The sequence below is a fragment of the Zonotrichia albicollis genome, chromosome 1 (assembly GCF_047830755.1).
Source record: "Zonotrichia albicollis isolate bZonAlb1 chromosome 1, bZonAlb1.hap1, whole genome shotgun sequence".
Lineage (NCBI taxonomy): Eukaryota > Metazoa > Chordata > Aves > Passeriformes > Passerellidae > Zonotrichia > Zonotrichia albicollis.
Genome location: NC_133819.1, coordinates 132,026,491 through 132,044,538, shown reverse-complemented (window position 1 = coordinate 132,044,538; position 18,048 = coordinate 132,026,491). Strand labels below are relative to the sequence as shown.

At 36.8% G+C, this 18,048-nt stretch overlaps 1 protein-coding gene across 1 annotated transcript in view; it reads right to left on the bottom strand.

Moving 5' to 3' along the window:
- Positions 1-18,048, bottom strand: part of STK3 (serine/threonine kinase 3) — a 125,541-nt gene that overhangs the window by 80,286 nt on the left and 27,207 nt on the right. The window contains exon 6 of the mRNA XM_005479477.4: positions 17,704-17,871. Coding sequence (XP_005479534.2) covers positions 17,704-17,871 — 168 coding nt within the window. The remainder of the gene's footprint in view (positions 1-17,703; positions 17,872-18,048) is intronic.

The window sequence follows — 18,048 nt, the reverse complement described above, 5'->3', positions numbered from 1 at the left end:
CATAAAAGTCCACACAGAGTCACAAAGTTAATCAAACTCCTCCATTCCTCCTCAGATCCAAGGTCAACAAATAAGGAAGACTCTATTAAAAGGGGCAGGTTGAAGGAAATTACTACAGATACAAGGATTTCTGAGGGTCACCACAGTCACAGAGTGGTTGATACTGGAAGGGACCTCTGGAGGTCATCTTGTTCAATCCTCCTGACCAAGCAGGACCACTCATGGGCAGATGCCAAGGACTATGTCCAGACAGCTTTTGGGTACCTAAAATATGCTCCAGAACACTTCCTAGCTGAACAGGGTTCCTAGCGCTCAGAGAGGGACTGAGTTAGAAGTTCCTCATGGCAGCTACAACACGGAGAAGTAACACAAGTGATAAAAATCCTGAAGAAAAGGCTTGACATAAAACAGGAAGAATCATTATCTCCTGTGGATTTCCAAGACAAAAAGACCTCCTTTGGAAGTCCCCTATCTCCAAGGGTAAGTTTTGAAGACTCATGTTTTCCTGAAAAGTGTCAGAAACTATTCCTGACAAATATTACACTCTTGAGCTTAAGGAACAAAGACCTTCACAGGGACTTGAACTTCACTTGACTTCTTTCCTTCTCAGGAGACTGATCCTCACCTGGGAAAAAGCAATCCCTCTCACAATATCATTCCTCTTGGTCATCTGTACATACAGTGTCCTCAGGCCACAGAGGAGCTCCACATCTAAAGTTTCTGATGTGGATGATGAGAGGTAGATGTCCTCACTGTTAGAACAGGACAAAGACTGAAGCTATACCAGGCAACCGGAGTCTCAGATAAATGCTCAAAGTCACCTATAAGCTAGCACAGGGTGAATGCAAATTCCAGACATGCAGCCCACTCATCCAGGCCAAAGCAATATGCTAGTATAAAACAGGCCATCATACAACCTGGCATGAATAGTGTCATGTATTTCAGGAACACCCTTTCCTCTATCATTGTATTTAGAGCTTATGTCTTGTCACTGCAGCCCTACATATTTAGCTGAACACCAGACCACACAGTGCACCCAAACCTATTTCAAATCAGAAATGGGAGCCATTGATTTGGAAGACAGCAAGAGCTGAAGGCTATTGGTTCAAACTTCAGGTAGAGAAAGGCTGGGCACACTGCTTGAAGACACAGCACTCAACCTGAAGGCACCGAATGCAAGTCATAAAGCAAAGTTTCCCTAGAACAGACAGCAACGCCAGAGAGCGCAGAGGGCGGTATCTTAATCATTCCTCCTGCAGCTTCTCTTGGCTACTTACAAGGAACTACCAGGAGTGATGGACTGAAACAATGACTCCAAAGCAGCACAGCACACTCCTAAGGGTCTTTCCTGTGGCAGAGCCCCAGGCACTACATAACCAAGACCATCACCAAGTCCCATGTCTAGTGAATTATTTTCTTTGTCCAAAAATGGATATGCCCACTGAAGAAGGAACTTGGCCTTCATAAGTTAAAGGGAACATAAAAACATAACTAGGAATGGCATAAAGATGATTAAAGAAGCCACCCAACCAAAATAAAGAGCATTCACTTTGTAGAAATTATTCACTTACTTTAAACGAGTCTTTATTTAAAGCAGCAGCAAACTCCACAGTCAAGTCAAAGTCAACTGATATACAAAAGGACAGGGAGATTGTTCCAACTTTTCTTTACACAAAAAAATAGAGAGGGACTATGAACATACTTGTTACAGACTGCTGGGCTATGTAATCCCCATGTTAGATTAACACAGGCAATGATTTAGAAGACAGCAATATAAAGAGAAAAGTCAAGTGCTTGAGCTGAAATTCAAGCACACATTAAACTAAGAAGCTGATCTTAAAAACAGCAACAAAAGTTTCAGATAGGATAAATCCAGGATAAATTCCTTCAGAGATTCAATGCCTGTAATTACGTCTTTCATAAAAAAAGAGCCAGATTGAAAGTTTTCATGGGAATCTGCATAGCAGCACAGATAAATATAGGATGATTTACCAGGTTCTCTGCCTAATTCCACTCCAAATTACTATGTGTTGTCCAATTGATCCAGAAAATGCATAAGACTCATTTTCTACACAGTAGTTAAGCATTGCTTGGGCATCCACTCTTGGCAGTAAAACGGAGAGTGTCTCGGTTTAGTATCACATACAGCTTTAAGTCCACTGGAGCTCTCAGGCATAAACATTTTGTGAAGGACTATATAAAAATCAAATTTGCACTCATATGATCACCAAGAAGACCTATCTGCAAGCTGCTGAACAAACAATGCCTTACAAGTGTTATTAAACATGGACACTAAAAAAATTTAAACAAATACTCATTTTCTGCAAGACTGAAAAGAGCCATTTTAAACAGGGCATTATTTGCAAATATATAGAACAAAAGAACTCCTCTGTGTTTGTGTGCCTGTGTATCTGTACAGAGTTCTTTGAGAGATAAATCAATATGTAAATATGTATTCCTGCATATAAAAAACTAAGCTCTTTCTTCATAGATATTGAGATATGTTTATGGATTTTATATATACACATATATTCCTCTCAAATAACTAACTCCACAGATAAAGATATTTAAAAAAAACAACCCAGTAACAATAAAAATTTGTTGTTTTCTTCATCTTCATTTAATGGAAGCAGGTTTCCACATGTCTGGAAACAGCCTGCAATCATGGGAAAAAATACAAATACAATGCTCATTTTTGTCTAAAAATACTAAGGTTCCTGATCACCCTCTAGATGCAATTTTTAAAATCCTACTGCTCTGCCTCTGAACAAGATTTGCCTATATTTCCCTAGCAAGGCTGTCTGTACTGGAGATGAAGCATAACTCTAGGTTACATGAGCACAAGGTACAGCAGTTAAGGAATGGTGAATTCTCAAAACACAGTCACATCCATTAGCTACTCACATGCACACCCTGAACTCACTGGTTTTTCTCTTTAAGAAGCTGGCGCGCAGAGACAACAAAATACAAGTGAAACTACCACTACTGAAAAATCTGAAAGCAGAGGCTCCCCCAGTGAAGGGATTGCCATGGCTGGGATCTGATTTTCTCTGTGAAACAGAACTCCAATCTCTCAAGGAGGCTTTGCCAAGCTTCACTCCTGTGGCTTGACTTACCTTTTCTCTGCTTGCATGCTGGAGAGCTCTCCTTTGCCTGGCCAAAGCACCAGGGACATGAAAGGAGGTGGAAGAGATGAAAATTCATGTGGAAATTGGGAAAAGAAAGAATATTCCTGAGCAGATCTTGCCTGACCTAAACAATCCAGACTAAGTTTCAAAATTTGGCTTTAACTTATGGTAGGGGACCAGCCAATCATTACTCGGGCTCTAAACAGGGCCATTTAAAACCTTCAATTTCCAGAACAGATCCTTATACCTGCCAAATGGCAAATTGTTTTTAAGAACCACTGTTTATATATTAAAAACACTGATTAAAAATAAAAAATCCAACCACACATACCTAAACTGTCTGTAACAAGAAGTCAATTTTGTTTTTGTAGTGAATACTCAATCAATTTCTTTAGATAAATTATAAAAACACTAAATGATAAATTTAAGAAGAGAAAACATATAACTTAACTCCTAAATTTGCCAGAGGTTCTGTAAAGAACAGCATCCAAAACCAACACAGCTTACCTTTGCATATCACCCACCAGCATTAGCTTTCTCTGCCATTTGGACTTAACACCCCATACATTCAAATGACTCCCTCAGTGAAAGAAAAGCCATCTTTGGTTGACCATCAATGGAATGGTTATTTGAAACTGGTAATCACACAATTCTTTCAATTCTTATCATATTACCAGTATTTTATGGGAAACAGATGTTAGCAGCACAACTTAGTAAGAATTATTGAACAACTTTTCTTCCAATTTCATAACAAATTAGGCAATGCTTAGTTGATGCATCTGAAAAAAGTTACAGAATTGCAAGCCCTAAGGCACAGGGCTGGTGTCATAATTTAAACCATCACCATCTGAAATGCAAAGGCATTAGAAACATAATGTTTTACTCTGTTAAACAAATTTCCCTTACAGATGAATTTGTTAATAAATTCTGAAGCCTCAATAGCAACCAAAAGCTCCCATTTCAACATCAAAAATCTAGTAGAGTTCTTACAAACATAATACTAAAATTCCCCAGATGTTTATAAATAAGTAGTGAAATACAAATAAATAATTCAATACTTTAACTAAAGCCCACTTGGCCATAGCAATTATGAAATTATGATAGAGTTTTTGATTCCTATCATGAAAGCAAAACAAAGCTAGAGAAGGGAATAACGCAGAAGTCAAATCATCCTATGTGTACACTACAGTAGCAGAGCCTAGGTAACAATTCTCAAATTTAAACAAAAGCAAGATATTTCCAGTGTCTGTTTTTAGCTCCTGATTTGCTGTCTTGGGCCCTAGTAATCCAGGTTGCTGCCTGAAGTCCCTCTGAGAGGCTATTTTTATAAATATAACTGTCAAAGGAAACCAATAAAGATGGAGACTTTTGTCAACTGCTGAAATTCTGGAGTGTGAAAGTTAGTTATTTTAGTAACATGCATCAAGAGCATCTTTTGATCAAAGTTGTGTTGCAAAAGGCAAAAAAAAAGGTCCTGTGTCAATGCCAGGTTTGGCAGTTTCCTTCTACTCACCATGTGTCTTCTCATAACTGTCATTAATTAAATGTGTAACAAACGTAATTATGATGTTCAGGATACACCTTCTTCTTCTGTTAACGTTAATTTTACAGAAAAAGAACTTCCCTTCAGTGAAAGAAAGCTGAGCCAACAATGTTTTTGTTTTCTCAATACAGGTAAGGAGTTAAGGTAATATCCCAACTAGACTATTAAAAAGCAGTAGGAAAAGAACATGGTCAGTGTATGAAACAATACCTGAAAGACATATATAACTTAATAGCTTAAAAAAATGAACATTATACCCACTGACTTCATCTGTAAGTACTAAGGGGTCAAGAACAAACTCTTATATTATGGGCATGTTAGTCTAGTTGATTTTTATCAAAGTTCTTTCCAGACAACACTAAAGCAGCTTTAGGAATCACAATGCTAGGTCAGAAACATTGCAGAAGAATACACTGTTCTCCTGCAGTAACTAACTTAAAAAAAAAAAAACCAACTAATAGGTTAAATTGGTTAAATTTTGCATCAGCTAACTTAATGCTGAACTGAACCTTAATCTAACCAGAACATGCACAAAGTCAACAAGCCAGCAGCAGAAATCCTGCAGCATATGCTTTAGCCCCTTGGTGACATGCACTTCTGTGTCCACACTCAGTCCAGGTGCTGTGAATGAATTCTGCACTAAGGGTTATGAATTACAGCCTGAAACAGAAGGCATCTCCCACATGGAGAGAGGTAAAGCTGGAAACAAGCTCAGAGGCCAGGTACATGCCTTTGGGTACAGAGGCAGGGCACTGCACTGCTCCTGAGCTGCAGCCGCATCACGGCCTGCCCTCAGCCAGCATGGCTGTCAGAGGGAGCACCCCCCAACTTTTCAACACTCATCCATGACAGACAGACAGACATGTCCTCTGGCTTTTAGCCTGTCCTACTGCTCACTCAGGCCTACAGCAGTAAGACCTTTCTCAAGCACCATCAGCTTACCATAACATTTCCAGTCTAAAAAGAACTTTCCAGCTACTGCACACTCCACATATTTTCACACCAGGAAGTGGCAATGCAACCAGTTGCTCCACAGTCACAATTCATACATGACAATTCACACAACTGCTAGAAGGATCAAGTTCTAAGAAACTTTGTGCCAATTTCTCTAAATAATTTAATTACTCTGACTGTTTAACAACAGCATGTTTTACAAATTAGGAACTTGCATATGCTCATTTTCACCACAAGAATCAAATGCTAGCTACTTCTAAACATCAAAAAACACAGCTTGCACAAATTAGTCATATTACTCAGAGAAACAAACAAAAAAGCAAGACATTTACAGTATGCACACAGTTGCTCCAGAGACACTCCTGGAGCAAACTGAAAGGGGGACAGTACAGGCAAAGTTCACTTGTGTCTGGACGTACCTGCCCAGTGCAGAAGTGCCCTCTGTCCCAGGTCAGAGTTCATGATGATTACATTTCTTAAGGAACATCCCACTTGAAACAGATGACTCTTTACACACATGCATGTCAGTTTGCCAACGAATCTTGTGCTGGCTGATGCTACCTGTTTTACATTCTCATAGCATGAGGAAAGGAGCAGCAGCAGAGAAAATACTGGGCTGCCATCTCTAATGCCTCCAGTCCCAGCAGCAGGACACTGGCAAGTACAGCACCACAGGTACCCATCAGCTCCATCAGAGGTACTCTCTTTTCTGGGAACAGATTACTTCACTATCTTCCAAAATTATTCTAAGTTTCTGGGGGAGAATGGAAAATGTAAGACACCTAAAACTTCTCAGACTGTCCAGTGTTCCTGTAACCGTTACTAAAAATCCGAAGTGCTCTACAAGAACACCAACTTTTTCTTCATTTGTTAACAGTCTAGCATGGAGCTCAGAGGAGGAGCTCCTCACAGCAGATGAGGCTTCTATCAGTAGAGTTTTTTAGGCAAGCAGATAATGATAAGCAGTGTTTGGAAGAATTATGTCCATGTTTGTGTTTCTGAAACACAAACTGATAATGTATTAAGATTTGTGGCATTTGGAACACCACATACGTAATTTTCATAAGGTGAATTCTCAGACATAGTAAAGAAGCACAGAAAAAAACAGAATCTGGAGGTAACACTCATGTTGTTTTTGTTTCCTGTGGGAATGCAAATAATGACAACTTACAACTGGAAGAAAACCTTGGATCCACACAGCTTTAAAAGCAGACAGATTGTGTTATCTAAAAACTATGAATTTTTACTCTACTTTTCTGCAGGTAGTTATTACAGCTTTCAAACACACTTCTTGAGACAGTATATCAAAAATACTTCCTGTATCTCAGTGCATTTTAAAAACAGCAGAACAATAAAAACTGGCATTAGTACAGAAAATTCTAATTAAAAAAACAAAATCACAAGTTGTATACTCAAATAATTTGAGTTAGTTTGTAAAGTACTGACTGTGTATTAAAGCTTTGTCTAAGTACTTAGTAAGTAAAATCAAAGGCTGAGCCAGGCTGATTTCATTCTTCTCTAAAACCAGGGTGGTCTACAGGCAATTTTTGATACCACTGGTGTTGCCAGGGAAACAAAATGAAAACAGGTGCCATCAAATACAAATTAAAGATTTACTTCTATTTTAAACCACCTAAAAACAAAGTTTCCATAAACTTAACTGATACTACTACAAATTTGACAATACTTTACAACAAGAAAATGATTATAAGTTGTCTTTAGACCATCAAGTTTTAACTGAAGCAAATTTAGACTGATTGGCAACCCTTCCTTTTAAATAAATAAATTTCTTCATTAAATATGCATCATCCTCTTTAAAAATTACCTAGTGTACATTTTAAGGCAATATAATACCATGACAGAAACAGGGTACATGCAGTCTTAATAAGCTTTCTTCATTCCAAATTTTAACCACCTCCCAATCTAAGCAATTTTTTAGATCCTTTATGAAGTAAACAACCAGTATAGGCTCAAAGCATATAAAAATCTTCTGGTAAGTAGCAATAGAAGCTTAATATTTTCCTCCTAATTTGATTGCGGTTTTCGCCACATATAAAAAAAAAAAATCAAATATCACTTTAACTAAAATCCAAGTAAATACACTTCTGCTTTTAAAACTTGTAATAATGAGCTAAGAAATTGACAATACAGCAGTCAAGTCTCTAAAGCACTTCCTCTAGGTCAACTAGCTATACTGACAGAAAACATTTTAAAAAAAGTGAACATACAATTCACTTCAATAAATAAACATTAATTCAAGTTTCCAAGAATGTCTTAAAATTGTTTACCGAGCTCTTTTTTGGCTTAAAAAGACATTAGTTGTATACAAAAAAATTCAAACAGACAATTCAATTAAAAGCAATGTACAGATTCCCTCCTCTTTAATGAAGCTAATTGCCAGACTGCATAAAAATTAACCTTGTATATTTAGTGCTAACCCTAGAACTTGAAAGATAATAGTAAAAAGAAATGGAAGTATATTTCTAGCTAATATGTATGGCTCTTGACTTAAAAGTGGTATACTTGACAATATCCTGGAAGACATTACAGAATTGTTAATAAAATTACTTCTCCTAAATCTGTGCATAAACACCTTGCTGAACTATTTTCCACATCCATAGTGCAGGTTAAACAGAAACTGAATAAATTCAGCATACAATTACATGTACAAATGATGGAAAGTTGTTGTTTTTTTTTTAATAACAATGGCTGTAAACTCATTAATAGAAAAGCCTTGATATGTTAAAATTGTCATTTTAGATTTAATGACTCTTGATGATTGCCTATTCCAAATAAAATTTTCTTGAGATCTTCAAGTTGCAAACTAATTTTGCTTTGCACTCTGATCTATGTTTACAATATTACTAACATCACAAATGAGCAATCTATAGCAATTCCAAAACTTCTGAATAAGCCTTTAGGTAGAAGGTTGTCTGCTTGTTTGCTGTTAACATTTGCCCAGGAGAAAGCAGCCAGCTCAGGCCCAGTGGGTGCTGTTACCCTGTGCCGAACGCATTCCGGGCTTCACCCTCATTAACGGCTCTATCCAACAACCTTTAACAATGTTCACAGGCACAGGGCTTGAGCCACTGCTCACTCAAGTCATAAAACATATTTTCATTAATTTCATGGCTTCATTCGACCTCTGTTTACTGTTCTAATATCTTTGAAAAAGAATTTTTCCAGATCCAGCATTTACCACCGAAGCACCTTGTAAATAAACAGGTAGCATCATGGTATGGGTCCTTCTTTCAGATTAGCACTACTAAGAATCTGAATCACTCACAGAAGAAGCTCAGCATTACATGAAACTAACCAAGATCAAACTCCCTTTACAGTTATTTTAGTTAAAAGTTTCAAGTTAACTCACTTGTGTGTAATTATGAAATTACTGTACTGATCCTCCACTTACTTTGAAAGTGATTAATCAAAGTCAGAGAAAACCAACCATCAACTGAAGCATGTCTCAAATTTCCTATTCAGGGGAAAGTCTAAAAAGATGCACTAATTTAATTTTAATTAAATCCTCATTTACAAGCATGCAATAAATGTCTTCCATTTAATTCAAGTTAAACTCCAGTTCCAGTACAAATTTCAAATATTCTCTGCTTCTGCTACTTTATTACACATGACAGATTTACATTTCCTTTTAGCACATATGCACCAGCAAACCCGACATAATTTTAAAATGTAAGGAATTTATACTTTTAACAGTAATAAACATTAATTCTACTTCGAAAAGTTCTAGTGACATAAAGAAAATTCTGGTGATGTGAAGAAGTGACAACTCATTCTCTAAGCCACAATCAAACATGTATGCTAGATTCTGCAACTACTCTTTAATTGCACTTTATTTACATTGCACTTTAATTATATAGTTTAATTGCACTATATAAACTTGCAGTTTATATAGCTTTAATTACACTTTATTTATATAGTTTTGTTACATGAACTTTCAAACCATCTCCTCACTGAAAAAAAAAGCAAGATAGAGAGATGCAAGAAAAAAGGAGGGTAAATAAAAAAGGCAGGAAAACAACAATTACTCACATCAGATTATAGACTTTTTGAAAAGCTTTAATGTGAACAGGAATAGGATGCTATCATCCTCCAGTTTAATCACTGAGCACACCTCAAGTAATCTAGTGTTTTCACTGCAAATCAATGCTAATGTCATACCATTCAAGAGTTCAATAAACCAGAGAGATCTGTCAATCCTTTGTTCGGGAAGCCATATGGCAGAATCTCTTTGAAAAGTTCCTTGGCCTATTAGGAAGAAAAATTTTACTATCTTTGAAGTTTTGCCAGAGAACAAATGGTATTTTTTCCTATCTTGCTTTCATAGTAGTATTACAAATCTTTCTTTCACATGAAATGGGCTGATGTTAAACCTGCAATCCCTTTGCATAGCAAACTGTCCAGTCTTGGAAACTGGATGCTGCCGTGCTGGCTCATCATTCCCCAGGAGGCTAAATACTCATCACTGAGCCTGGTAAAGTCAAGCAATGAACTGCTGATTGCAATTTAAGGAAATAAATAAAATATCATATGCTATATTTCATGTGTTTTGCAACCAGATACTTCTAAACTTGTCTTCATTGTCTGAGGAGAATTCACACACCACTTCTTTTCAGTCCATTTATATATTTTGACTAAGCCATGCCATAGGAATTTTCATTAAAATTCTATGCTAGGCACACTGAAAAACTGAAAGAAATCGTAATTCTGTACCACAAGAAACTAGACTATACCCCTAGAGCTCTTCCCTGGGCTGACTTCCTCACTCATAAGAATTTTTCCCCTTCACTTCTACAGCAAGTCCATAGGAGGGCAGATCACAAACAAATAAGGAAATTAAATCCTTTGGAAATTCACTGCCTGCATTAATCCTGCAGGCATTACACATTAAAGAAGAAGTTATGTTCAAAGGGTACTATGCCTGTATCTATGACTAGCATTTCCATGAAAAATAAGAGCTTAAGGAAGAAAGTACTTGAAATCACCTTCCATATATGAGTGAACACCAAACATATTTGAACTAAAATCATAAATCGTACTTTGAGTTTGGAGACCCATACACACTTTGAAATTAAAAAGAAAAAAATCTATAGAGTAGGATCTCTGCAGCTCCATGATCAGCTTGCCCAAGAACCACAAGTGAAACTTTGACAGAAAATTATTTTTTTCTGTGGGACCACAACTTGCCCTTCATTTCATTTTCAATTCACAACTAAAAATAAGTCAATCACAATGAAAGGTAATGTCAAGCTGAAAAAAGTACCTAAAAAATCTTCTTTCTATCTAGCAAAATGTCATTACTGTAATGGTTGCCTTAATTGTATTCCAGAAAATTTAGAAATCAATCTCCTGACATTAAGGTACATACAACAACCCATCAAAAACATGCATGCACCTAATTAAAGAATAATAGCTGATGAAATAAGTTATCAAGTCCAATTGTTGTTACAATTATAGCAACTCTCCTGGTGATCAGTAGATCCATTATCTGGATATTAAGACTCTAGCAAACTCTATGCAAATATTTCATTTAGGTAGCACCTCAGGTATTTGCTCACAAAAAAATGGAAAACATGCACAGATATGCAAGTTCAAATGTACACAACTACTCATTTTAATTTGCCCAACATTTATCATCTTATTCCAGATGAGTTGAAAGGAGTCAAATCATGAAGAGGGCATTAGGACCTGGTCTGCACCTCAGCCTTTACTTACCACACCATCAGCAGTTCAGGCAAAGAGGTCTGTTCACACACTATAAACATTGCCCATTCATTTAAAATAAATAAGTAAATACATTTATTTTAACAAGTAAATTAAGTGAATACACTTATTTTGACAAATAAAATAAATCTTTAATAAAAAAGCATTTAGCACCCCTTTTTTTTTAATGTATTGCCTCATCTGTTTTGGTTTTTGATTCATACAACAATTCCTGCACAGCAATTCTCATATTTTGATCAGAGCAGGTGGACAGGTTGTTTACTAATTTGAATTAGCAGCATATTCAATTAAAATGTAACGCTTTCCTTTGTTAAGAACTCTTAAGTATGTCACACATCCTTAGAGTTCAGTCCTGAAAAGTTGTTGAACAAAAAATGAAAACTACCAAAGATACAGATCAACACTGGTATTAGCAGAGCTGCAACTGATCTGAACCGCATACCACCACTACTACTCCTCACTCCAGGAAAAAATGTTCCATATGCCATGGAATATGGACTTGTATTTCTCATGGTGATTTATGTGGAAAGCACCTTTAAAATCGTTTTTTTTTCCTCAGTCTGTGCAGAGAACGTACTTTATCTTCTGTTAAGATACATGGTGTAAACACTGCTTATGGGTTTTTTTCCTTAATAAAGTTGTAACATCTATTTGAAACTTTGGCTACAAACAGCACCAGAGGCAAATATATTATGAATCAAAACTTGACTTCAGCTGCATGCAAATGGAAGACCACTGGAAGTTTCCCTCCAAGAAGTTCTGCTGTATCACAGTAATAGCATTTAAAGATGGAAGAACAGAAACGCGATGGAGAAGGAGAAAGGCTTTGTGGGGGAACACTCAGCCATGAAAGGTCTAGAATTCTGTCTAATTTTATCAATATGCCCAACCAGAAAAAGCTTCAAAAGACAATTAGGACAGCCACAAAAATGTCAGTTTGTCCCTTAGGACAAGCATTTCTAAGGGTCAACTTCAGAAAAGCTCTGCAGTTTCCTTTAATAATTACTAAGTTTTAATAATAATAAATTTACAGATGGCCAGCTGAGACTCTGGTTTTGCAACTACCTAAATCAACTTGGCTGAGGCCCAAAAATAGATGACCTATTTCTCCTATCAGTACCACCCACACATTTTTGTCCCCACTTAGTCGGAGTACCCTGTTAACAATATCATTGAAAGCTACTTCTTGTTACTCGGTTAGTTTTCTGATCCAGCTTATCATGTGACCACCTAAACACTCATTCCAGCAGAAATGGATGCTGGAAATGCATGGAAACAGGCAGGAATACCACCCCTCTGCACCCACTGCCTGCATTTAGATGTGTATAAAGCAAATACAAAAATTCCATTTAAAGCCTAGAGAGGGCCAAAGGTCTTACAACAGCTCTTTGAAAACAGAACACATGCTCCTCCAATTTCTCTACTGTCACAGTCCTATCACATCAGTGCCTTGGGGTCCCCACAGCAAACACATGTTACTTGCACCTTAAAACAGCACAGCTCACTGTCATTCTTCCACAAGATTGTGAAGAGTAGTAAAATAATGAACAATAATGTACAATCAAATATCCATATTTTAAACTCTTTAAATATTAGCTCACTCTATCTTGACACAGCAGGCAAGAAGACATCAAGTTACAAATTAACAGCGTCTCATAGAAAGTTCTTAAAAGGTAAAGGACTTTTAGAAGTTAATTCAAAGTCTTTTGCAAAGATAAGCAAAAGCACTAAAATAAGAAAACCATATAGTTTTACAAACCTAGTCTAATTTAAAAGCAGTAATGCTGAGATAAGATAGGTGAACTCCTAAAGAAAATAACAGAAATGAGATAACACCACATGTTGGAGAGGAGAAATGCAAGAGTGACTGTACAGAAAGACAGAAGTTGGGGGTTTTTTCCCTTTCCTCAATTTCTGGCACAAAAGGCATATAGAAAAGTGTCTTCCTAATGGCTGAAAAAACTGGTCCCAGTTTGACTGCCATGCTCCACATGACACCTCTTTTTTCTTAGAGCCCTACAGAGCAATAATTCTCACTTCAATCTCCAGTTTAAATTCAATATGTCGAGAATTAAAAAAACGGGAAATTGTAGTTTGTTATAAAATACATCAGGAATAAAAGGTTATTACAAACAGATTAGTCCAGGGTGGAAATGACACAGGCTAAGCAGGAGGCATGGATAATCTGGGTAAGTGCCATGGAAAAATAAATATCATGATTGAACTTAAGGCAAATGGAAGCAGTTCAAATTGGCTTCCTCCAATTCACTGCAGAACATGTGATGCCCACATGTCCATTTCCAACAAACTTCACCATAAAGAAACAAAGACCAATACTGTGAAGTGTTGAAAAACAAATCTAGCACCAGCTTCTTCCATGCCACAACAATGTGAATTACTGCAGCTGCCTGATAAGCATGAAAGAAAAGCGCTTGGGCTTTTTTACTCTTTTTATTTCCTTGTCTTTTGTAAGAGAGCTACTACCAACCTGTCAGTAACTGTTCACCTTGCACAGAGGAGAAAATTTCATAAAACACACATCTTGCCATTTTACAGTTGGTCTAAAAGGCTGAAAAGCAGCAACTCCCCTCAGGCTGTTTCCTCTGTCCACTACACGCTCCTGCAACTTCTCTGGCCCAGTTCTAGGAGGTTTCTATCACGTTAACTTTTCAGAACATCAGCTGCTTTATCCAACTCCATGTGAGGCAACAATAATGTTAGTGTTTGCTTAACAAAAGGTCAGGAACTGGCTATGGACAGGATGTCTCTAACAGCAGCAGCCCACACTTAAATTGATCATAAAAATCTCAGCCTTGCAGGAATAACTGATCACATCACTGCATGAATATTAAGAAAAATTTTAGTAAGGGGGGCCTAGAGAAGGACCTGAAAAAGAGCCATGCTTAAGTTTAAAGACTAGCTTTATGGCAAAGTGTTATTAAAGCCAAATACCAGCAGCAGAAGGATCATATGAAAATCATGCAGCTTAAAGGATGTTCCACCAAAACAATTCTTACATGACAATTTGAGATCCTGGTTTCTTTAGCAAAGACAGAGGATATTTCACAGGCATGTTACCAGTTTTTAGAAAAAGAGCAAAATCACAGCAGTTACACTATAACAGCCCATTCTCTGTGCTCTCATCACAGATTAAAAATAACAAATTTAGAAATACTAAGGATAGATATCACATGCAGAGGAGTGACTGAACAAAACAGTTAATGGTTTGAATTAAGTTTTGTCTGGAGTAGGACACACATATTTTATCACTACAGGACAGCATATATGCTGCAGTCAATGGGGACATGGGAATTCAGCTGTTAAAACATCACTGCAGTTTCAGAGGAAGAGACTGAGTCTTGACCTAGAACCACAACCAAGTCCCCTTTAATTAGCTCCACTATAAATTGCTAACTGCTCATCACAGCAGAGCAATCAAAGGCAGATGCAGACACTTTTAGCCACATTAACCCTGGGTGCTGCACAGTCTGCTGCAATCAACATGCTTTTAGTCCTGCTAGATGGGTTAAATTATTTAAGTTTAAATGATTTTTTTTTTTTATCAGCAAATTCCTTACTATTTCTACTATTCTACTATTTCTAGCAGCTGTATCACCCTGTTTTAGGGCAACCTTGAGGACATCTCTATTTCTCTCTCCATTATAACTACCTGAAAAAAAACATAGAAAATACACAGAGGTTTCACTTTTCATCATTAGCAAAAGCAGAAAAGGACACTGACATCGAGTATTGAGACAGTCCATAATTCTTAGGTGAATAAAGCATTAAAACTACTGAGCTGGCAATTGCTCTTGACCTTTGAGCCTCAAACCAAGTGTGACAACTACAGCTCCTGTTGAACTCAAGTTTGCAGCAGGAAGAAGTGAAATAAATCTTAAACTGTGCCAAGGGAAATATAGGTTGGATAGTAGGAAAAAGTTTTTTACAGAAAGAGTGATAAAGTACTGGAATAGCCAGCCCAGGGAGGTGGTGGAGTAGCCATCCCTGGAAGAGTTTAAAGAAAGACTGGATGTGGCACTCAGTGCCATGGTTCAGTTCAGGTGTTAGGGCTTGGGTAGGACTTGATGATCTTGAAGGTCTCTTCCAACCTTGTGATTCTGTGTGAAATAGCCTGGATGACACTTACAGCCAAATACACTATGACAGAAATACTTAACCAGAAAAAACCTGCTTCTTCTTCCCTCTCCCACCTGAAATTCCATTTTGCATCCCCCACTACTTCTTTCCCATCTGAAACTAGTACAAATCTTTGGAGAAGTCAGAGTGTGGTTAAGCAGAGGAAGCTATGCTTGTTTGCATGGAATCTGCTATTTCCTCTCTGCCAAAACACTTGTTTAAAGAAGTCATGTAATATTTCTATTAAACTGTAAATGCAGTTGACAAGGAAATGGCCTACTGGCAGTGCATTAACTTTGTGGCAGTGCCAACCAGCCTACAGCAAACTAGTGTGCATGGTAATTTCCCTATGCATTCCCAGGCAACAAAATTGTGCCTTACATAAATACCACAGAACTCCAGCAACATCTAGGAAAAGCAATGAAAATTTGCCCAAGCTTTCATGCTTGCCTGTATCAATTCTGTATCATAACTTAAACAAAGCATCTACATATGGCCAAAAGTCCTGTGAAGCTGTATCATATGACACCAGAAAAACTATTGCAACTTAAATCTGTGTATTTCTTGTTAACCACTGTAACAACTCACTAATAAAAATTAAGAAAAACTGAAGGTATCAAATATACGAAAGAATACTGACTACATACAAGCCCTTAAAAACCATAACGTAATTTAAATGTAATTCATTAACAAGAACACATGCTGTATGTAATCCAGAATTGTGTTACATTACATTGGCCTTTGATAGCATTCACTTGATTGCAAGAATTAAACAGATCCACAAGCATTCAAACACAATGACCTTTGATTTATAAGCAGCTATTGTCATGCACATAAAAATCCACTCTGATAATGCAGTCCTCACCTTTCAGCAGCTGGTGCAACTACATACAGTGATGTTACTCAGATGTAATTAAGGAGTTTTTGTCAGAAGTATAATCAAAAATCCCAGCATGATCTAGGGTAGTTAGTTTGCCATCAATCATTCTTCAAAATATTTTTACAGGTTATTTCACCTTAAATTCCCATCAAAATCCAGCTTCAGAGATACTTATTTTGTTGATAGCTTTCACCTGGGTATTTTTAGTTTGAATTGCAATTTTAAAGCAGTTAATTACATGGAAGAAAAATATGCTGCAGGAAAACTACTAAACTTGGCTTCCAAAATGATGTAATGTTTCTAAATTAAAATCACTCACTAGCTTTAACAAAAATTTCAGGAAACATCTCTCCTCCAAAGAGCACACACAACCAAAAATCAAGAACCCCACAAACAAAAATAGCACTAAATACACCTGAACTCAGATGTGCATCACCTTACAGTAACTGTATATGAACAGTACCTTCTCTTTCTATAGTGGTGATTTCTTTCTGTTAAGATTCTGATACATGAGGCACCAGCAAAAGAAAACTGAATAAAATAATTTAATACGCATTACAATTTTGCAGCAAAATTTCTAAGATTTTTCTGGAGAATGGTATGCTTTAAGCAACATAAAGTGCCTTCTTAATTCAAAATGGGTTTTAAACAATTTAAGAATGGAGCATCAGTGCAATCATCATAGCTGTTCTATAGCTTATTACGAAAGCAGCATTGTAACAGCAGCACAATTAACAGCGTCAAGTTATCCCTAAATAAACATTGATCCCCATTAGCTTCTCCAAGTAATTCCTTTCTAACTGCTACTCCTCATAAAGCAACTAATTCTATTTACATTTTATTTTGCAAAAAGTAAACTCATTCATTAAGAGACCTTAGGAGTCACTAATAAATAAAAGCTGTCAGGTGTAACTAATAATAATAATATTAGCACTACTCCCATAGGACAGTTCTGAATTCTTCTTTAGGTCATCTTTATTTCAAAACTGCCTTTCAAAAGCAGACTGAGTCTTGGTGATGCAAATCTCCAAGTGCAGTATGAAACAGATTCTATATATGACCCCAAAGCAAATTAAGAGCATCCTGCTGCAGCCCCCTCTCAAGTGGGGATACAGAAAAAAACCTTACAGAAATGTGTTAAAACACAGAGAAACTGGAGTCAAGAGGAAGCAATACAGAAAGCAAAAATTGTTAGTATTAAAATCTCTCTTCATAAACATACAGCTTTATGATTCCAGTATTAGGGGGTTTTGAATGTTTGTGGGTTTGAGAGTTGTTTTTTTTAAAACAAAAATAAAAAATGCCACCAACACACTTACCCTCATTGGGTGAATATCAGCATATGGAGGCTTTCCTTCAGCCATTTCTATTGAAGTTATACCAAGGGACCAGATGTCTGCCACACAGTTATAGCCAATCTCTTGTATGACTTCAGGAGCCATCCAAAATGGAGTTCCTATAACAGTATTACGTTTTGCCATTGTATCCTGTAATTATATTATTTATGACATTAAACCAGGGATGCCTATTTTCAGATTATTTTAATATCAATTCTATATTTAAAGTTAAATTATCCACCCAAAGATCAAATGCTAGTGACTTCCAATTAAGACCAAACAGATTCAGCCCATCAGCCTACACAGGCCAAAGAGGTGACAATAAAC